Source organism: Akebia trifoliata, chromosome 11, assembly GCF_017979445.1.
Source record: "Akebia trifoliata isolate Shusen 1 chromosome 11, ASM1797944v1, whole genome shotgun sequence".
In the NCBI taxonomy this organism is placed as follows: Eukaryota; Viridiplantae; Streptophyta; class Magnoliopsida; order Ranunculales; family Lardizabalaceae; genus Akebia; species Akebia trifoliata.
Genome location: NC_141385.1, coordinates 156,493 through 179,130, shown reverse-complemented (window position 1 = coordinate 179,130; position 22,638 = coordinate 156,493). Strand labels below are relative to the sequence as shown.

The following is a 22,638-nucleotide window of genomic DNA, read 5'->3' as shown; positions in this document are numbered from 1 at the left end:
ACACTGTTTTAACTTTTCTCCTATCGAAGTATTTCCGCACGAGATTTTAAATCTTGATTCTGCATTTGTTTAATCTAAATCTATGAAAATGGCCAAAAAGGAAAATGGGCGGTTCTTCTGGTGTTAAGAGAGTTAAGCTAACCAAAATCATCACCTCAATCAAGAATTTAAAATCTGGACATTTTGATTTAATTTGTTTCAGCACCATCGCTAGGTTTATTTAACTTGTTTTTGTATCGTAGCCAGATCCTACACCATTATTTTGTTCCACTCTGGAACTTCTTCCTTTGGTTGGTTTGCATCAAAGATGAACCCAAGAAAAAAACGTATAGGAACTTTTTTATTAATTAATTCATCAAACCACATTATTTATCTTTATTTCAATTTATGACAATTTCAAGTCATTCTTGACTTGATACATATAAGCATCTCATTATTTTTGTGGTGCATGTCAAATAAGAATTTCTACGATTCAATTTTTTTTTTTTTTTTTTAATTATCTTTATTTGAATTACCCATGATTTGAGGTTCTGAAAGAAAGCGTTTGTCGATGAACCTGACGGTCCGTACCTGAAAGTGTAGTTGAATTCCGTGTAGTTCCGTCACGAGTGAGTCTAGTTCTCAGGGAGAGCTCTCTATTCAATTCAGTAGGCCCTGACTAACTACACTTGATGTTGGAGTCGGCTGAATCAGGTGACCAGGTTAAAACAGGATTTCCGCTTGATAACTTAACAATTCAGATATAAAGATTTTTCAGTATCTTTGAGTAATTCTTTAAATTTTTTAGGATTATTTGTAAAAATAAAATAAAATCTTAGGTGACTCATTACCACATGATCCAAGTACCAACAAAGTAGAAATAAAAAATCTATTGGTAAGAAATCACCCTTGGATCAAGTATCAAATAATTTTTTTCGAATTTGGTATCCACAGGACTCATAGCAAGTAGCAAAGCTCTATTCATTTTGGTTTCATACGATATATAGTCAAATATAACCGTTTTGGTAATTTCTCCTGTCCTATATATCGCTTCTGTAATATTATGAGAAGGTAAGGACATTTACGTCATTCGCTCAGTTCATTTGGTTTCATTCGTTTTCGTACCCGAACAAGACTCTTTTTGGCTAGAAAATGCTTCTGTTTCTGTAAATAATAATATGTCACAGATGTTTTCATCTTCGTTCTCTTCAGCAGCTAAGAGAATTTCTTCTTTTTCACACAAAATCTCGAAATTTAGACCGTTTTCTAACATGGGGTTCTCTAAAATTATCAGAAAACGATCACTAGATGATGATAAGTGCAAAAAATGGGATACAAATCCCACTTCAGGTATGCTTAAATCTCCTCAATTTCTCTTAAAAAAGAAGAAAAAAAACCTTTTTTTTTTTCTCTCTGTTCTTCAATGAAACAACTTATTTTAATGTTTTTTTTTTCTTCTATATCTATGTGTAATATGGTCTGAATCTTCAAAACTTTACCATTGGAAACAGCCCAAGAAATTAATAACAGCATCTACACAATCCTCACCATTAAAAAAAGAACTTTTTTTTCCTCTGTTCTTCTAGAGCATCTACTCAATCCTCACCATTAAAAAAAAAGAACGCTTTTATCTCCTCTGTTCTTCCATGAAACTAGTTGTTTTTTATTTACTTTTTTTTCCCTTTGTGTTCTGAGTATGCAAAACTCTTACTTTTGGAAACAGCCCAAGACATTGAGAACAGCATCTATACAATCCTCACCATTCATCGATGGGAGTCTCTGAATCAGATGGACTACAGATTGGCTTCTCTTAGAACAGTTCACGGAAAACTCGCTTTGAAATTTCTCAACTGGGTTATCCGACAACCTGGTTTGGAATTCGATCACATCACCCACATATTATGCATTACAACCCACATACTTGTTAAAGCTAGGATGTACGAACCCACTAAATGGATTTTGAAACATCTCTCTCATATGGGTATAGGATCACGTTCCCTCTTTGAGGCTCTTATGGATTCATACCCATTTTGCAAATCGAATCCTTTGGTTTTCGACCTTTTAATTAGGATTTATGTTCGAGAAGGAATGCTTAAAGATGCTCTAGAGATGTTTCGATTGCTGTGTGGTCGAGGGTTCAAGCCATCGGTTTATACTTGTAATGCTGTCCTAGCTTCCATATCGAAGGAGGGTAGAGTGGAGTCCGTTTGGTCGTTCTTCAAAGAGATGTTGGCAAAGAGGATTTGTCCTAATGTGGCCACTTTCAATATACTGTTAAATTTGCTTTGTGTGGAAGGGAAGCTCAAGAGAGCTGGTTATTTATTAAGAAAGATGGAAGAAACTGGTTATGTCCCGACAACGGTTACTTATAATACTCTGCTTAATTGGTATTGCAAGAAGGGGAGGTACAAGACAGCTTCCGAGCTGATTGATCGTATGGGTCGCAAAGGCATTGAACCGGATGTGTGTACATATAACATGTTTATTGACAACTTGTGTAGAAATCACAGGAGTGCTAAAGCTTATTTATTATTGAAGAAAATGAGGAAGAGGAAGCTATCACCCAATGAGGTCACCTACAATACACTTGTTAATGGGTTTTGTAAGGAAGGCAAGATAGGAATTGCTACTCGAGTTTTCAACGAGATGTTGGGTTTTAATCTTGTGCCCAATTGTATTACTTACAATGCTTTGATTGATGGGCATTGTCGAGGAGGGACTTTGGAAGAAGCTTTGAAACTTTTGGATGAAATGGAAAAGGTGGGACTAAGGCCTAATGAAGTTAGTTATGGGGCTCTTTTGAATGGGTTTTGCAAGGTTACCAAGTTGGATGAGGCCAGATGTCTTCTTGACAGGATGCAGAAAAATGGTCTGGTTGTTGGCCCTATAGCATACACAATGTTGATCGATGGGTTCTGTAAGAATGGAAGGCTTGACGAGGCTTTGCAATTGCTTGACAGAATGCTTGAAGCCGGTGTGAATCCTGATGTTGTCACATATTCCGTGCTTGTAAATGGACTCTGCAAAGTGGGCAAGATAAAAGGTGCAAGGGATATGGTTGGCAAGATGCATAAAGCAGGCGTTTTACCCAACTCCATCATATACTCTACATTAATCCACAATTGTTGCAAACAGGGAAGTATAGAGGCAGCCATGAACATCTATGCAAGTATGAATCGTGAGGGCCATTATGTGGATCTCATCACCTGTAATACACTGATTGCTTCTCTTTGTAGAGTAGGGAGGTTGGTAGAGGCGGAGGATTTCATGCAGCACATGAGTAGGATAGGCCTAGCACCTAACTCCATTAGCTTTGATTGTATTATAAATGGTTATGGAAATATAGGTGATGGCTTAAGAGCGTTTTCCTTGTTTGATGAAATGGTTAAATGTGGTTGTCATCCAAGTCCTTTGACATATGGAAGTCTGCTAAAAGGACTATGTAAGGGGGGAAACTGGGATGAGGCAAAGAAGTTCTTGGAAAAAATTCGTGATATTCCTTGTGCCATAGATAGTGTCATCTACAACACGTTAATGGTTGAGGCTTGCAAAGCTGGGAAGTTGGAGGCAGCAATGGTACTATTTGATGAGATGGTCCAAAGTAATATCTTACCTGATGCTTACACATTTTCAATTCTTCTTGATGGATTTTGTAGGAAGGGAAAGACGCTTGCTGCAATTATTCTGTTTGGAAGAATGATGGAGAGGAGGATTTTATTTCCAAACCAAGCCATGTACACTTGTCTGATCGACTCACTTTTCAAGGAAGGTCAAGTGAAGACTGCTTCCTATATGTATCAAGAGATGCTGGGGAAAGGCATTCGCCCTGATATCATTTCATTCAATGCTATTGTAGATGGATATTCAAGGTTGGGACAAATGAAGAAGGTAGATAATTATTTTGTTTCCACAATGAAGTCTGAAGGTTTGTGCCCCAATTTGGTAACATATAACATCCTTTTACATGGGTATTCTAAGAAAAAGTTGTTATCCAAATGCTTTACCCTGTATAAGACCATGATCAAGAGTGGTTTTGTTCCCAACAAGTTAACATACCAAGCCCTCATTCTTGGATTTTGCGAGTGTGGTATGCTGGATATTGGGGTTAAAATTCTAGAAAAGATGATAATGGGAGCTATTATTCCTGATCACTTTATATTTAAGATGCTTGTTACCAACTGCAGTGAAAATGGTGAGATGAGCAAAGCTGTTGATCTGATTACCGGTATGAGTAGGTTAGGAGTGCTACCTGATGTAGATACCTACAACACCATTATTAATGGAATCAACAAAAAAGGTGGATTTCGAGAATCTCATATGATTTTGCATGAAATGATGGAGAAGGGATTCCTTCCTACATGTAGACATTATATTACTATGATTAATGGTATGTGTAGAGTGGGAGATATACAAGGAGCATTTAGGCTAAAAGATGAGATCGAGGCATTGGGTGTACTACCCCATAATGTAGCCGAAAGTGCTATTGTCAGAGGACTTCTCCACTGTGGGAAGATTGAAGAAGCCATGCTGGTTCTTGATTGGATGCTTCGGATGGGACTGGTCCCAACTATTGCTACCTTTACAACTCTAATGCACAGACTTTGCAAAGAAGCGAAGCTTGTGGAATGTTTGAAGCTGAGAGGAGTGATGGAACTCTATGGTGTGAAGCTTGATGTTGTTGTTTACAATGTTCTCATTACGGGCCTTTGCGCTAATAGTGATGTTGCTGCTGCCTTTGACTTATTCGATGAGATGAAACAAAGGAGTCTTTGGCCTAATATCACCACTTATACTGTCCTCATCGATGCTGTTTATAAGGAAAATGATATTGGTAAGGGTGAAATGCTTTTGATGGATATACAAGAGAGGGGATTGATCACTTTGGATAAAAGCACCCAAGATTTGCATAAGCGCTTGATGAATGCCATGGGGAGATTAAATTTCTTAAGAAACAGGAGAAGGAAAAATAGTGCCACAAAATGAGTAGGAAAGCTTGGTTCACAACATTATTGCACTCACTTTGCTTCAAGGCCTATTGGCAGATGAGGATGATTTCTAGCCTTCCAAGGCTTAACCAATTGGAATTCTCTATTAGAGGTGTGTCACATGTCATATTGAAAGCATTAAATCTGTTATTCATTGTTATCCGTGTTCAAATTGTATCACTCATTCTTATCATTTTCAACAGGTGAAAGACTTCCACACTATCAGAAGCATTAGCTCAGGTTTTAATGGTGGTAAGTGATTTAGTTTTTTGTAAAACTTGTGAGTAGAAGAATTGTTCAATAATAAGTACTAAGAAGCAACTTTGGTCCTATTTTTTGGTTTCCAGGAATGAAACTTCTTGATGAGGGCCCCAAATAGGTGGTGAAGTGTGCCTGGTCAGTTAATTTCTTTTTTGATAAGCCAAAAATTTTATTGAGTAAAGCGAGGTGGGCGAGGTGACCAAGAAAGCAACGACAGATTATGAAGCACCTACTGTAATTGAAGATTGCCCACCCGGCCTGTCCCATTTAACTACAAAATCATCAAACCCAACCCCTCTAAATTCCTCAAAAACTTTGGACCAAAAAAAGATGCAGCCTAACGCCGCCAAGTTGATCGCTTGAATATCTGATGACTTTGCTTTGAAAACTCTCCGATTTCTTTCTTTCCAAAGTCCCCGGCAAATTGCAGAAGGCAGGGACTCCACAAGCGTCTCTTTGAATATCTGGTGAGCTAATTTCTAGTGGTCCTATTATGCTTTTAAGGTCAATTCAGCTCTTCAATGGCTAAGATTTTCTTTTTCATATATTTGCTTTTACTTGCGTCTTTCTTGTATATGGGTTGTTTAATCTTGAAACACAGCTGAAAGTTCGAAGAACTTCACATGTATTGTTGTTATAAAAGCCCGAGGAAACATAACTTAGAATATTACTTCTTTGTGATTATATCATTCTTCTTGGCATTGTCATGTAATCACTCTAAGCAGTAAAAGATTCAACCACCTTTGTCTTCATTGTTGGTTAACTTGAATCACAAATCAAAACGACAAACCATCCAAAACCCACGGACGAGATATTAAGTTTTTGTGAATTAAAAAAGCCTTTTAGTTTGGAGGTTTTATGTTCTTGGATAATGCTTTGGTTGATCGAAAATTACATGGTGTTATAGGTCCCAATTTTGAAAGTATAAGAAGCCCATATGTAGCCATATCAGTAGTGTGCAGCTGTTGACGGAGGCAATGTCTTTAACATCAGCTTGTATTTCCCATCAGAAGGTGCGGGTCATTGGATCAAGCCAAATCAGGCTGTGGCCCACCAATTGAATGGTCAGGACTGATGCACGTCTATGGTTCCTGGTACTACAAGGCTATAAGGTATCCTTCCCTGCCTGCATATTTTCTGTCATAAAAGATGATATTGTATTTTGTGCTGGTTGCAGGATGAGATTTCATGATCACATGCAACTGGTTTGGCTCATCTAGCTGATGGGCTCCATGTAGGAGCTCCCCTAGAAATCAGCCTAATTAGATGACTTGCAACCATCTGATCTATTTTCATCTTTTGATGAGCGTTGTAAAAGTTTATGTATGAACAATATGATTATGTATCTATAGAAAAATGGAAATTAAAAAAGAAAAAAAAAATAGAGAATAGAGAATAGAGAATAGAAAATAGAAAATAGAACATGTATGTAGAATAAATGGCTATAATGAGATGATCAGCTCAGGTCAATTTGGCATATAAAAACGGTGAGAATATTTTATATAATTTAAAAAGCAGAACTCTGCATCATTTCTCCTAGACTCGTAGACGTTTGAGCGACCACTTACTGTATTTTTGTGATATTTTTATTTTTCATATTATTGATTTGTAGCATTTGGACTTCGCTTCTTGCTCTTTTGATATTCAAATGCCCATTGGTGTAGACTTTAGAATTGCTTCATGCATAAGCAAGAAGCCAAAATAAGGGCATGGTTGATTGTATGGTAAACTTTTCAGGAAAATAGTTTGCCATGGAAAACTTGAATTTACCGTGTTTTAAGTGCAAATTAAATACAAAAAGCAGGGAAAATGATTTGTCACGCACATGAATTTGGGTCTCTTAAATTCTTTGATATAAGTGATGTCATTTTGGTAAAAAAAATAAAATTGCAACTAATGACCCTATAAATAAGGAGGTTAGTTTTCAAAACTTTTAAAAAATATTTTATTATTATGTAATATTAAAAAATATTTTAATCAGTATTTTAAACTACAAATAAATCCTTTTAATTTTAAAAAAGAAAAAAGAAAAAGAAAAAGAGAAACACCTTCCTTAAATATCATTGAGCTCAAATAGATTATCAAATTGCAATCCAACACCATAGTCCTCTAAATTTCATGTAAAAAACTCAGATCCATAAAAATAAAAATAAAATTTTTTTTTGGACGTCGCGGTTTCAAAAATGAACTATTGAACTCTCAAATTTAAAATTAAAATGGCATCAGATAAATGTTTTTGGATGCTAGATTTTCCACATGATCTTCCAAGATTTGCCAGTACCTCATTTGCTTAGCAAATGCCAGTTCCTAAATATTTTCCTTGCAACCAAACACGCCTAAATGTCTTCAACTTTCTGTCCAAGATTTACTCCTCCCCTCATAAAGGATGAGAAACTACTTTCGCTTTTCTCTCTAACTTCTTCATCTGGAGTAATTGCAATAACATGGAACAAACTAAAAAGCTCCCTCATAACTTTTTTTTTTTAAAACTAATAAGTCATTTAACCACTATGTTTACATTTATTTTAACTTAAAATTTCTATTATGCTTTTAATAATGTAATTCATTATTAACACCACTATGATATTGGAGTGTCAATGCCCATTTAACATCTTTCTATTACTTGAAAACATTTCACACACACATACACACTCCATCAAACACATTTAAGGATCCATTTTTTTGGAGATCACAAGGAGTATCCGTTCCCTAAGTATGATATTATCTGAGATGCCAAGATTTTGAATATTTTGCTTAAGCCATAATACCCATATTAATTTTAATTACTAAAACAGTCAGCAATCAAAATCTGGTATAAACTGATTTAAATAGCTTCTGTAGATGTTTCATGTTTTGAAACCAAGTTCAAAAGTCAAAACTATGTTATTCTGTTAAAACTATGAAAGATGGGGGAAGGAAAACCTAAATCAGTTTTTAAATTCTACACCCCTATATAAATAATACCAGATGGCAAATCCAAAACTACACTCTGGATGTGCCAAGCTTCCTTTCAAACAGGCGACGCAGAAGGTAGACTTGACCAACGCTAGCCCCAATGAGTGCTACTGATTCAAACATTGCCTTGTGGACTGCCCGTCGACTCATTCCTTCATTCACTGTCAACACAATCAAAAGAATATGGTTTGAAGTTACGTTTACTCACAATTGGAAGAAACTCATCAATTCTACTTGTAACAAGGACAAATATTCTTAAAGCACCAAGTTAAAAGTCAAATATATTTAATCTACTCTGCCAGCATAGTGCGTGCATGAATCTAACACTATCATTGGCACCTGACAGAAAACTAGGCTTTGAAGAAAGGTTTTGAAACAATATGTATGGAGATGCAAGTTCAACACAAAAGGGTGGTTTTTGACACACAACTATAGCATTCATGCCCCACAATGTCACTAATGTCATGCACCTATGGCAATGATGGCAAAAACAATTGTCGTTGAAAGTTTGAAATCTAAAAATTATCAAGTTGAAATACCATGTTTATAACAGTGATTGGGGGCCGTCACATTATTTATTTCAGAATGTTAAAATTTAAACTAAGTTCTGGCGGAAAATATGAGTCCAAGAAATTAATAGTTTAACTGTAAGCCATCACCCAAGATTCCTCATATAGAGCTAGAAAAATAAAAAATCTGAAGTATCCAACACTTTTTTCGAAAAGCAGGAGTATTAGTTCCTAGAAAGGATGGAAATCATGGTACACCTAAAAGTAGGGAGTACTTTATAAAAATCAATAATATTGATATCAACGCAATTACCAAACTTTATATATATATTTATAAATAGATTCAGGCCATGAACATATACAAAAAATACCAATTTGAAATGTGTGTTAAAAAAACAGGAATCCAGAGTTGTAGGTTTATCTGGTAAACATCAGGCCCTTAGAGAAACAAATTCTTGACGTGCAATGGATGTGTTCTCATATAAATAGAAAAGAAATTATGAAGTTTTAATACATACCCAGTGCTTGGCGAGCAGTTTGAGCCTCGAGCCAATGTTGTTCGAACTGGATGTTGTAAAGAGCTTCCTCTAACTTTCCAATTTGTTCCAACAAGGGATTGAGGTGCTCTGCAGAGATTCAGATAAGTTACCACAGGGTTTATTTTCTTAACTTTTATGGGATCAACAAAAGCCCAAAATATAGAGCCCAGTAAACAAAATGGCTTACCATCTTTTGCATGCTGATCATAGTATGTGAAATGGCCAACATGTACATCAAAGTCTATGGTTTCATGATATGGAGACTTATTAGTGAAGCAGAATTGGTGGAGGCCTTTCTTGTGAGCCACAAACTCAAACTTCTCTTCAGTTTTGTCACGAGAATCGTGTATTTGATCACCTGAAGGTCCTTTTACCTGGTAATATTGAACATTTTTCAATCAATGGTGGTATTTACAGGCAAATAAGGAGCAGTACAAGTTCAAAATCAAAAGAAATCCCCAGCACAAGCATAACATGTTTCCCAGGCCAGCAGAGAGGTTCTGAAACTTTGCCAACCAAATTTTCTAACTCAACTATGATGGTGATATTAAAGAAATTAAATCAAAACTTGTTGCATGGATGCCACTGACACGTCATTTGCATACCAGGTACAAAAACACCTTTTTCTTATCAGGCCAACTTTTGGGAAGCTATTGACAACAAAAGAAGATATACTATGAATTTCAGAGTAGGATATGAACAACTCTCAAAGTTCTTCAATTTTTTATTCTATAAAGTTTTTTCTTTTTCTGAAACACTTGATACCCTTTATCTTATTCTTAGTAGAACTTCTTAATCATGGCCTCCCTCTAACAAGAAAGCCTCATATGTTTCTAAGAATAAACCTTCTAGCTCCACTCAAAGACCTCCAAAATTACTTTGACTAGGACTGTTCCTCATTTTAAGGTTGTCAATGCCTAAGTTCAATCCATTTTAGCTTAATTATTTTTTACCAAGTGAACTTAGTATGCTCCCATGCTTCGAATATAGTTTCTTTGAATTCTTTCCTATTAATCCTCTCAAATTTTGTCAAACTATCCCATGTAACAAGGACGCCTATGCAGTGTTTCTTTTTTCTACAAATCTGGACCCAAGCACGGATAAAGGAGTACTACATCGGATTTGCAATTGGCATAAAAAGCCATCACCACCTGCAAAGAATTCTAATCATGTATTTCATTCAGCTCATGCTAGGACGTGAAGACATGGTTCTTGATAGAATTGAATGGAGGAAAAAGATTTGTTCAGCCGACCCCAATTTTTTGAGATAAGCCTATGATGATAATCCTACTTAACAAGGACATGAAACGTGTATCACATGTGTTAGTGTTTGAAACGGGTACAAAAGGCTAGAAATGTCTTTAAGAAGCTTGGCACATTGATACATCCTTACATATTTATTATAACACAATATTTTAGAATTAGTTAACTCAGTATTTTTTCAAACAAAAATAGGAAAAGAAAAATATGACGAGTAAAAGAATACAATTCTATAGACATTACTAAAAACTAAAACATAGTTGTGTTTAAAAACTAAATAAATCAATGTATAGAGGATGGATCCTGGACTTAGAAACTGAAACAAGTCCGTGATAACTTGAGCAAATTATCTTTTGGACTTGGATGGCTCAAAATGATTTTTTCCATTGTGAACTGGCTACCTCAATCATAGTTTTAAAATTCGTTTTGACATCTCGTCTCGTTCATGAACAAGACCAAGTCGGCTCGGAAGAGTTTTCCGATACGTTTGAACCGTCTCGTTCAACAATGAGAAAAATGAACTATAATTTTAGATCTCATCCGATACATTTGACCTGTCTATCCATCATGTTGGTGGAAGACGTATCAGACGAGATTTAAAACCATGACCTCAATGACTCATACAAAAACTAGTTCAAGTCAACCGAGGTGGATCGGTTTTGGTGTTTTCCTCGTATCAATATAAACAATTTTTAAGAATCTAAATGTTTGTAACGTTTTATTTTATTTTATATTAATATCTCCACAAATACTTCCTTGGGGATGGATAAGACTTACCACAAGATCCACGCCATCGTCACGATGATGCCATGGTGCATCACCTTTAATCACAACAAAAGAAGCATGTACATTATCTCCTTCATATTGAACTGAATGAGAGAAGCACTCTTCTCTGTCGATCACAAATCTAATCCCAACTGCTGATGGCAGGCTTGACAAGAGCGCCACTACTACAATGATTACAAATTTTGACAACCAAAATTCCATCTGTACATTTGAAAAAAAACAAAAATTTTTATTTCACGTCAAATAATCCAACAAATCTGCCACACAAAACAGAAAACTAAACGCACTAAGAGGTTGGTAAGATAAAAGAAACTTGTAAATTAAACAAATTCATGCTAGAAAAATAATAAATCATATTCATGTAAATTAAAGGATACTATACCATCACAAACTTTTCACGAAAATTAGGGCTTGTTTCTAGAAAAAAATAAATAATAATAAATAAAGAATTACAATAGTTATATATTCATCAAGAAATTAGAAACTCCTAATAAATTTCGTATTCGTGACTAATCTTCTAATATAGTGAAATTTAGGGTTTCTATTCTTGAAATCGCAAGTCCAAGTTTCAGAAGTTAATAAAAACGATCGTGGAGAATTCTGAGACTGAAGAACCGAAACGATTATTTAAAAAAATCTAACAAGAATTACATACAATTTCGCGACTAATTTAAAGATATCGAACAAACAAACGAAGCAGAATCCGATTAATGAATCCAATATTACCAGAAGTAGTGTTGATGTTCATAAATCTCGCTTTTGTAAATCAAATAAAAATAATACGAAATCATCCCACTTGGTGGAAAAACGAGAAATCGAATAACAGAAATACCTATCAATTTGAAGAATCTGAGAAGAATTCTTGTAAGAGTTCAGATCGAATCGAACGAAACGTCAGAAAAAGAAGAAAATATTTTCCTTCGAAACCCTTAAAATATATATAATATATAATTAGACAAGTTGCAAAAACTTGAACGAGAGAGTCAGTGGACTATGACTATGAGAAGAGGTTTCGCTTGTACTTATATAATACAAGGGTTTGACTTCCTATGTTTGCCAACGTCAAATTAAGAATCTACCGTACAGCTGTCCTAATAGCTTAGGGCTACCCCACTAATCGACGATCCAAAACACACAACATCTGGACCACTAATATCGTGGGCCAGTTAAGACGTTTTTCTTTGTATCCACATTAAGCTTTTAGATGGCCACTATTGCCACACCAAATTTTACTAACGCCACATCAACTAAGTGCAACTATTTGGTAATTTAACTACGAATTGGCGTGGCATTACTAAAAGTTGATGTGGCAATAACTGCTCTCTTTCGAAAATCAGGATCGTATGATTTCAGATGTGGCTGTCTTAAAGATGATTTACTGATTTCTATGGCCTTGATTAATCAATCAATCTAGTTCTAGTGGGCCTTGTTTATACTTTAGCGTCCTGCAATACTAACAGTTGGTATTAGATTGCGCCCGTCTGATTGTCATAAAGCTATGGTTGGCCCATTATGAAATTTGGTTTGGCCAGCCTTCATGACTTTTTAAACTATAGAAATAGAAATCGCTGACATCATGCATCTTTAGGATTGCTTAATCCATGATTTTTTATGGATTAATCAAAAGAGGTGGTCTACAAAACACTGATTCAGCCCAGGCCCACCATAATTGGCCCAATTCTTGATAGACCTCATACCCCCCCCATCCCCCCCCCCTAATCAACTGGTTGAGTTAAGGGTCAACCGGACCCTGGAGGGTGGCCCCAAGGAATTCATAGCTTCGTGGGATTTCAAACACTTGACCTAACCTTCCTGTGGAGCTTACCAAGGCTCGGCTTGCCATTGGGCCAACCCCTTGAGTGAACTAAACACCAAATATCAGTGTTGTTATTGGTTTCTATATAATTTCATCAAAGAATCAAGCACATCATAGCCTTCAACACTCCACATGTGAAGATCAATCATAAGTCTTCATTATCATTGAAACATTATCCCAAAGATTGGGGTTGGCTAAGATAGATAAGAAGAGGTACTAAATCAATTAGTTACAATATCACATTGTGCGATATGTAATCTAATACAAGGATAACATATAGATCAATATAGCTAAAACAATTGATTTAAATGTGAGAGAGGAGGGTATACTGCCATTGTCCTTGCGAAAGAATAGCCCTTGGTACACGGGTAGATTGATGACAACCACAATCCCAGACAGAAGAATTTGCAAGAAGAATAACTCCAACAGCCTAGTTTCCATGTTCATGATCGCTCTCTTGATCCATCCAACCAAACTAAAAAGGTTGAACAATGCAAGTGTTGCTATAATGGTAAACATGGGAGATGATGTCCCAAACTCCATGATTTCTTTCTCGTACCTTTGGGAGATGCCATGGTCAACCACCTTGGATGTGATGTCAAATGCTGAGTTTGCAAGCCCTAGTAATTTCAAGATGACGTCGATCAAGCCGAAGAGGTAAGAAGTTGTTCTCCTAAACATCCACATCCTTTGTTCATTCCACCAACCCTGGATTGTGCCCCCCGACCAAAGGTATTCACCTAAACTGTAACCGTATTTGGTGATGATCACATATGCAAAGGGTAGGAACCATGGATTTGAAATCTAATGGGAAAACAATAGGATGTTAGCCTTCATGTAAGAATTTTTGTATTTATGCATGCATATATCAGACATTAGCAACCTCTTATACCATAGTTTTTTGGTCTATTAGTGTCATGCTAATGATCATTACAAGGATTAGAGATTAGCAACCTTAATTTAGTACCTGAATTTTTTCATAAAATTGTACAAAAAAAGTTTTTTTAGTTTAAAAATTAAGTGATTTATTATAATGGTGCAATGGCATTGAATTTTATGTGTCAGACAATGTAATTATAGCCCAAGGTTATCGAATTAATCTTTCTAGCCCACCCCTCAGTGGATCTGCACGCTACAATCAGTTTGATTGTGATTTCCAGGCATTGGAATTGAACATTTCTTTATCAAGAGCCACGACAACGAGTTTGTGAGAAAACACTCAAATCCAATAGCTAAAATCACCAAACAAGCTAATTTGATGTATAGATCCAGGGCAAGGTCAGCAAAACATTAATAGGTCCAAAAGAATGTGCTAGAAAGGAAGATAAGACATACCTCTGGGAATAAGGGAATGCCCTTAAGGAGACAAATGGGTGGAACAATGAGGTAGCATAATGTGGGAATGGAATTAGGAGCCCATAGGCAGTAGATACAATATCCCATTTGAAGTTCAGGCTTAATCCTTCCAAGCCCATAAGATAAGGGACTATACTTGGATACCAAGATTTGAAGATCGCCTTCAGACCATCTCTTATGTTGCACAAGTGTCTGAGCCAATGTTGTAGGAGCAATACCCAAGAAGCCTTTCCTCACAGGATTGAAATACACAGATTTCCAGCCCAAACACTGAATCGATAACCCCGTTATTACATCCTCAACTGGACAACCATACTTTAATCCCATCTGTAAATCCATATTCATTTTTTTTTAATATGCATTAGAAAGAAGATCACATAGTGTCGTGGACTAAGAATTGCACCGGGAACAACTTGACATGTGTAGTATTGAAATTTCTCCAACCCACAATATTAGGATACGAAATCAATGGAAGAGAACAAGCAAGAAATCGATCACAACACACTAATTTATGTGCAAATTCCTAAATTAAGGGAAAACCACAAACCCACACTTATTTTACTATGCTCACACTGCTAAAAGAGAAGTACAATTCTTTCTACTAAAAAACGACATTAATTATATACCCCTAACCAATTAGGCTTAGCATATTATCATCGCAAAAAGTATTGAATTATCCTTTAGATTGGGGTTTTGCTCCTGGACCTGAGCACGGGTGTGTTGTCCCCTTGCAATTCCCCCTAATTCAGTGTGGAGCTCAACCCATGGAAATTGCGCCTTGCTTAATTAATAATGAATCTTTATAGATCAGTAATGTCTATGGCTCCACAAAATATGATACATAGAAGGGACCTATTTTTGTTGGGCCAAAGTGCTAAAGGTCGTTATTGTAAGGAATTTTCCGGCTTAAACCCACGGTTGAGATTCTCCATCAACATGACCGTTAGCATTTGAGGAAAAAGGTAGATTTCCTAGAGATTAGTTTTGATCTTTTAGAAATTAAGACACATTTTCCTTTCGTCCCGACAGTCTCAACCCATGGGCTGAGAAGGCAAGTATTTTCGTTTTCCTTATTGTTAAGGGTTAGGATCAAGAACCAACTATTTGGCTAACATGTTTTGTCTTATATTGGTTATAAGTTTTGGAATGGGCTGATTTTTAGTGAGGATATAACCCCATTACAAATTGAAGAATTGTGGGCTGTTCATTTTTTTTGTAAACTACTTACAATGGGGTTAGAAGTTTCGGAATGAGCTGATTTTTGATGAGGTTGATGACAGTTGGCCAAATATTTGGCTTTTAATTGTCATAATATATCTTGGGATGTGTGTGGGAGCAGTGTAAAAGAGAGAGATAGACCTGATTTCCCCATTGAGTACCCTCTTCATAAGTGCAATTTGCAAGGATCTTCGATGACTCTTCTAATTCACTCACAGTTTCCTCTCTTTTCCTTCGAAAACTTCCCTTCCATTCAGATTTGTAGTCCTTGGTGTACTTCCTCCCACAAAGAGTTTCTCTCCTGTGAAAACAACCCGTACCAATATATAATGGCCCTCCACAACCATCCAAACCAGGAAGGTCCACCTTTGTTATATATGAAAAGCCACACACAAAACATGAGAAACAAAAAAAGTATAAATATTCCAAATTAACATATACTGTATGAAAAAAAGTTTATTTAATTAGTTTTTAAACATGCTCTAAGAATAAGTACCCACCTCGCTAATTACCATCAAAGAACCACCATAAACATCATTCTTGGTGATGTTCTCAAAGCATTGAGGAAATTGCACGAAAGCAATTTCATTACTTTGTTCTTTGTCCATGAAGAAACACAGTGCGTCTCTCACCGAATCTGAGTTGTTCGAGTACATATCACAATCCACATTAAGGATTATCGTTCCATTGCTTATATTTGATGACACCCTTAACTGCACAAAATAATATATGATGTTGAATTGTTGATGATATCATGCATGTTAGACAACATATTTGTTTGTTTAGGAGTGTCAAGTGATACTCATTTATATTGGAATCAGAATCGATTCTATTATATTCTATCGGTACCTGCAAGTGTCTCAAACTGATTTATTTTACCTTTTTTGTTTTTTAGGAAAATTCTCAAAACATGCACAACTTTTGTTAAAATTAGTAAGATCATAGGTATTTATTCAAAAAGTTACGATCTCTCTGGTAAAAAATTAAAACATGAGATAACGATATCGTGACTTGATAAATTAGGTATTTTAAAGTGAAATATTGCTTGATATTTAACGGCGAGATCATTGGTATTTATTCTATAAGTGCCAATCTCTCTGAAAAATAATTCCAAATCATGCGGAGCATGTTTTGGGAATTAAAATGAACAGCGTACTAAATTGGGAATTTTCCCATATTCACCACATGAAATGGTAATTTACCATTTTTTGAGAATATTGTCGGTGGTTGTAGATATTCCTACCTTTTAAAGTTGATAAATATCAAACAAAATTCTTCAAGTTTCCATATAAGTATGTCTTCTAGTTTAAACTTTAAATGAGTCATCTCTCCTAAAATTTATTATTTGTAAAGAAGATGAATTTTAATTTTTCGAAAAAGCAAAAAGTCATCACGACTTTTTCATTACAAATTGTAATTATGAGGTTGATACCTTTTTTTTTATATATGAATAATGATGAATGCACGCGGCGGTTTTGGTATACAGCTGATGTGAAAAGGGCACATAATCTTGCATCTTTTTTCTATGTATCCTCATGAAAAAGATTTATGGTTCTATGCCCTTGCCATGTCAGCCGTGTCCACAACCCCATACCAAAATCATGTGCATTCATCACTGACTCTTTTTTTATATATAGAAAATGTGTTGGATTGAATCGTGCCGGAGTAACATTGAAATGTGCATCGATTCTGACATTCTGATGTGGTAGTGCACACATAACCATCGATGATTTTTATTCATATTTCGATGAAAAACATCTATGGTTATGTGTGCACCACCACATCAGAATGTACACTTTAGTGTTACTTCAGCCTTATCCTGTTGTGTTATGGTTTGTGTTGGCTCTCATACGCATTACCAATGCATTCATCGCTCCAGCTTTGTAGTTATGAGGGTGTCCGGGTCTCTTCTCACGTGCCAAATATACCAAAGTCGGCAATGCACGTCCATCAATATCCACCGCACGTGGGTCTCTTCCATCTATTAATATCTAAGGAAAATACAAAAAAACAGAAGTCATAATAAAATATAATTTTTTAAATAAAAATGTGTCTACGTAAATTAAAATGTAGGATTAATTGATTACCTGAATTATTGTTTGATGATCACGTTTCGATGAAACCGAATCCCATTCAGAAAATCCTTTATGTTTTGCACAAATTTCTTTAGAAATCCTACCCAATTTGGTTGCAGTTTCAATCTGATGCTCCATTTCTTCATACAATTTCTAAAAAATCGAAAGAAAACGTTCTTTGTGTTCATCATCTTTAGACTAAAGTTGTTATCCAAACATCATATCAAGGTTTATGAAACTTTAACAGGACCCTTTTAAAGAATAGACATGGCAACAACCAAACCTTATCCCAAAGATATGGTGTCCATTTTAACCCTGACCTTTCAACTGAAAATTTTATCTACTACAAGGAAAGATAGGGTTATTGTTGAAGAGTAAAGAGATAAAACTTGGGTTAGAAAAATACTAGGACTTTCTATAATGGGTTAAGGCAAGGTGGAAAACAATGAATTAGAGACAAGTTTGAATAGATTGAGGTTACCAAAGAGGTTGAAGAACTTGAAAATGATTGGTTTTGGAAAGAACAATAAAACAAGATTTTTGGGAAAGAAGAAAATGATGGAATTACCCACTTGGGGTTAGTTGAGATGGTAAGAAGCGACTGGGTGTGCTCTCCAAGTCGTGACTTCAAATTTTTATATGCCCCTCCACCAAAAAGTGACTACTTAATGGCTTCATGTGACAAGGTGAGATGATGCATGTGGTCCAGGAGTCCTGTCGGATAAGGTTGGTTAAAGCCCAATGGACCAAAGCCTATCCCACTACCACAAGGACCACCTTGTTACCGCACAAAAAGAATGATGGAATTTTTTTTATTATAAAGAAATCTAGGTTTTCCATAAAGTGTTAAATGTTAGGTTTAAAATGACAAATGTAAGAAAATGTTAACTAGATTACATAAAGATACCAACAATTTAGGATTTTGGCATATTCTCACATTTTAGAGATGATTCTCTCCTCCGAACCTGAACAAACTCCAACCCAACCTCAGAATCACTATTTACATCTCTAATTCACTACTCACATAATAAAAAACAATAAACTTACTATTGGCAATCCAACTTTACTTATTACACCCCAAGTTAAATATATAAAGTTTGTTATTGGCAATCCAACTTTACTTGTTACACCCCAAGTTAATATTTAAAAAAGAAAAAAAATGCTATTGACAACGTAACTTTACTTGTTACACTCCAATTTAAATAAAAATCCACCAATTGTATGAGAAATCAAATTTGGGCTTAGTAGAAAAATATAAAGATATACATTTAAATTATTTTTATTTATTTAAAAAAATGAATATTTAATATTAAACTGATTTTTTATTATAATTTTTTGTCAAATTTAATTGAACAATTGATTAAATCTGAGTTTAAAATATTTTATAAATATTTAATAAAAAGAATTAAAAATATTGAATCATAAGAATTAAAAATAAATAAGAGACAAAAATTATATGTAAAACATATTTTTATTGAAAAAGAAAATTAAGAATGACATTTATGTAAAACATTAAAGACATGATTAATATTTGAAGAAGATGAATAGTGAAATAAAGATCATTATTATTATTATTAAAAAAAATTTATTTTTATTTTTAATTCTAAAAATGTGAATAGTGGTTTAGGGGGTGTGTCAGAAATTAAAAGTAAGGGACCCACGCACCAGTCATTGAGTCATACGTGACGAGAGGGCTGAGGACAGCACGTATGTCTGTACATAGAGAACCCTTACCTTGATGGATGACAACTCCTTGGAATCGACAAGACCATTTGTGTCAGATTTTGCTGAAAAATAAGTCCCCGGAGATCTTGGCTCAATGTTGAATTTCTTGCAAAAGGGTATCCAATACCTGGAGAAATGAGAGGCCTCTAAGAGAGCGTAGAACATCAGATCTGACCCACCGTCGTCGGAGAGGTACACACTTAACTTCTCCGGTGGGTAATTGTACGACATAACCGATAAGACAGTGTTGACCACCATCATCGGTGGCTCTATCGTGTGATCCGCTGTACATACGAATACGTCCACACCTGGCAGTTCCTTCTCATATCTGTCCCAACATATAATTATAGTAGAATTACAAAACAAATGCAAGGACTTTAGAGTTTAAGTTAATGTTAAAGAAGTAAGAAGCGATTCTCACCAAAGTAAAACTTATGTAGCATTTTTTTTTTTTTTAAACAATTTTTACAAGGTTGAGACGGCGACAAACTTAAAGAAAAATTAAAATGACTTTGTTTAAATTTAAAACATGCATTTCAAAGTCTTGGATCAATTGAAAAAAAAAAAAAATCAGCTCCATTTTTTTAGAATAGAATTGATGCCTTTCTTTTTTCATCATGGATTTAAATCACGTCAGAGACTAAGATAATTCGTTCGAGTCATGTCAGTCTCGTTCAACAACGATATGGATTTACATGATATCTCAATATTCACATCATCTTGTGAGATAAACGAGATGTCTCATACAATATTTTGAAAATCTCAACAAAGTTAGTGAAACTCGGTGGTGTCAAGTAGGATTTTGGATAAAATAATTAATTTTTTTTAATTTAAATATTTAATATATATATATATAATATGATGTTGTCAATAAATATTTTTTAATATATCTAATTTTATTAAAAAATTATAATTATTTTAATTTAAAGATATACAAACAGATCAATGTAAATCAGAGTTAAATGAATTGTCTCCTCCATGGACGAGACGAGACGTGAAACCGAGTTCTAACACCATGTTTTTCATTAAATGACTAAAAATAACTTGAATATTTTGAATATTTTTAAGGTATAAAATAAATCATGGAAATTCTTTTTTTTTTAAGGAAAATAGTAAGTTATTCATTTTAATTTGAAAACACTAAATTATCCTACTTGAAGTCAGGGCAGAGCTAGTAAGGAGCCGGTGGGGACAATTGCCCCCATGGAACTTTGAGACACCCCTATATTTTCAACTAATTACAAATCTCATTTGTTTTCACTCCCTCACCTCTCTCCCCATTTGCCCACACACCCTCCAATTTTTGCCCCCCCCCCCCCTCCTCCTCAATTTTTTTGTTGATGAGATTGCGTCTTGACAGGCCTTTTCATATATAAATTGGAAATGACCTAAATATCATTTTCTTCAACTTCTAATTAAAAACCTCATAATTTCTCCATAAAATCATTCATCTTCAAGTTCTTCAATTATACAACCAATCATAATTTGCCCCCACTACAAGAAAATCCTAGCTCCGCCCCTGCTTGGAGTTAAAACATTTTGGTTGAAGTAAAATAAATTCTATTTTATAAAACAATTAATACTTTTCTCATTTTAATTTTAGTAAGGATTAGAAAAACATATTTTATAATTTTTTTTTCTTCACTTTAACTAAAATATATTAATTTAAAAAAAAAATGTAAATTACTGTTTTTGAAATTAAAATTTATTGCTTTGAGAAATTTTCAATTTTCCTTTAAAATAATTATCCAAGTATATGTTTTCTCTTAAATATAAACACGGAGAGGCTAGAGAGGTCAATATTTACGAGTATTACCTTTGAGAGAGTCTGTGTTTGAAGGTGTGACGATAGATGCAGTTCCAGCGAACAGACTGGGTAACAACCCAATACAAACTGAACCACAACTCCGCTCCAAATAGTAGGATCCAAGCCCATCTTCCTTCTCCATTTCCGGGTATGTGAGTCACCCTGTAAAACCATATCAAACAAATACCAACAAATATCGACAACGAAAATAACCGATATCCGATCCGACCCTTTGCTTCCTTTGTTTCAAATAGAGGAAGATACTCATCTCCCTCACCACCATCTCTAACCATTCTCTCTCTCTATCTCTCCCTCTCTCTCTATATATATCTTTCTATCTTTCTTTTGTGTGTGTGTGTGTGTGTGTCTTATTTATACACAAAGATATGTGGAAAGAACGAAAGTGCCCATTTGATTAATAATTGATGAATGTTTTGAAAAATTAAAGACACACCTCCTTTAAGATTAAATTAATAAATTAAAGTTTCACCCAAATTAATCAAATAAATCAATAATAAGAGTCATCAATTTTTTTTATTATAAATGATAAGTCGCACTTCTTGACGTGGAAGTATACGAAACCATAAAAGCTTTTCAATGATTCCTGTATATTTTCCCATCAAAAAGTGTGATATGAGATTTCAACCTGAGGTCACTCCAATGACTCTCTATTAAAACACTAGGATACTGAAAATATCCAAAAATAAATTCAAGGAGCATTCTTAAATTACGTAAATAGGACTAAAGATCTTTCAAAGTTCCGTATGCTTTTGGGTGTAGTTCATCAATGAGTGGACTCAATATTTAATAAAGTAAGTGTTAAATTGTTCAAATGTGGCATTTTAGGATGACTTTCTCTATATTTACAAAGACTGAAAGACATACTATTCTCTCAGCATAGCTTGATTTGTTGGAATAGCACGGTATCCCCAAAACCATGGCCCCACATGCTTATGACTTTTATAGCTTTAGAACAAGAAAATGCGAATGGAGATTGGAAGAGACGACAAAACTTAACAATCGACATTGCCCTATATCCAAGTCTACGAACTGGTCCAAGTTTTTTTTCTTCTCATTCTTTGAACACTCACACACACACACTCAAAATTCCCCAATTAGCAAATTATGATAATATATTAACAAAAATAATTTATGTAAAATAGTTCTGTAATATAATTTGAATTGTTGTCATAAATAGATAATCCAAGGATTTTGTTAACTTTTACCTTTAAGGGAGCAAGTTAAAGTGCAATAAATACACTTTGAAAATTGGAATCCAACAACATCACCTTATGGCATCCAAAAATATGATTTGATGCCACTTGATTGTAAAGAACAAAATTATATGAACTTTGAAAAAAAAAATA

The 22,638-nt window shown here is 34.8% G+C and overlaps 3 protein-coding genes across 5 annotated transcripts; 1 reads left to right on the top strand and 2 right to left on the bottom strand.

The window, feature by feature from the left end:
- The first annotated feature begins 1,078 nt into the window (after positions 1–1,078).
- On the top strand, positions 1,079–7,129 carry LOC147390072 (PPR superfamily protein). 3 transcript variants are annotated; one of them, XM_086457490.1, is made up of 6 exons: positions 1,079–1,329; positions 1,703–5,076; positions 5,168–5,216; positions 5,312–5,692; positions 6,133–6,319; positions 6,403–7,129. In XM_086457490.1, the coding sequence occupies exons 1-2, from the start codon at positions 1,158–1,160 to the stop codon at positions 4,960–4,962; spliced, it is 3,432 nt and encodes a 1,143-aa protein (XP_086313616.1). In that variant the 5' UTR covers positions 1,079–1,157; the 3' UTR covers positions 4,963–5,076; positions 5,168–5,216; positions 5,312–5,692; positions 6,133–6,319; positions 6,403–7,129. The 3 variants fall into 3 exon arrangements, with proteins under 3 accessions (XP_086313616.1, XP_086313615.1, XP_086313618.1); XM_086457489.1 differs by having other exon boundaries at positions 6,133–7,128; XM_086457492.1 differs by lacking the exons at positions 5,312–5,692; positions 6,133–6,319; positions 6,403–7,129 and having other exon boundaries at positions 5,168–5,217.
- Positions 7,130–8,035: 906 nt separating this feature from the next.
- On the bottom strand, positions 8,036–12,277 carry LOC147390071 (transmembrane emp24 domain-containing protein p24beta2-like). The gene is made up of 5 exons (XM_086457499.1): positions 12,107–12,277; positions 11,266–11,475; positions 9,416–9,602; positions 9,208–9,315; positions 8,036–8,341 (listed from the first exon to the last, which is right to left on the bottom strand). The coding sequence occupies exons 2-5, from the start codon at positions 11,473–11,475 to the stop codon at positions 8,208–8,210; spliced, it is 639 nt and encodes a 212-aa protein (XP_086313625.1). The 5' UTR covers positions 12,107–12,277; the 3' UTR covers positions 8,036–8,207.
- Positions 12,278–13,225: 948 nt separating this feature from the next.
- On the bottom strand, positions 13,226–21,622 carry LOC147390070 (cellulose synthase-like protein E6). The gene is made up of 8 exons (XM_086457496.1): positions 21,281–21,622; positions 19,474–19,792; positions 17,752–17,892; positions 17,524–17,655; positions 16,165–16,377; positions 15,806–16,030; positions 14,426–14,773; positions 13,226–13,894 (listed from the first exon to the last, which is right to left on the bottom strand). The coding sequence occupies exons 1-8, from the start codon at positions 21,562–21,564 to the stop codon at positions 13,349–13,351; spliced, it is 2,208 nt and encodes a 735-aa protein (XP_086313622.1). The 5' UTR covers positions 21,565–21,622; the 3' UTR covers positions 13,226–13,348.
- Positions 21,623–22,638: the final 1,016 nt, after the last annotated feature.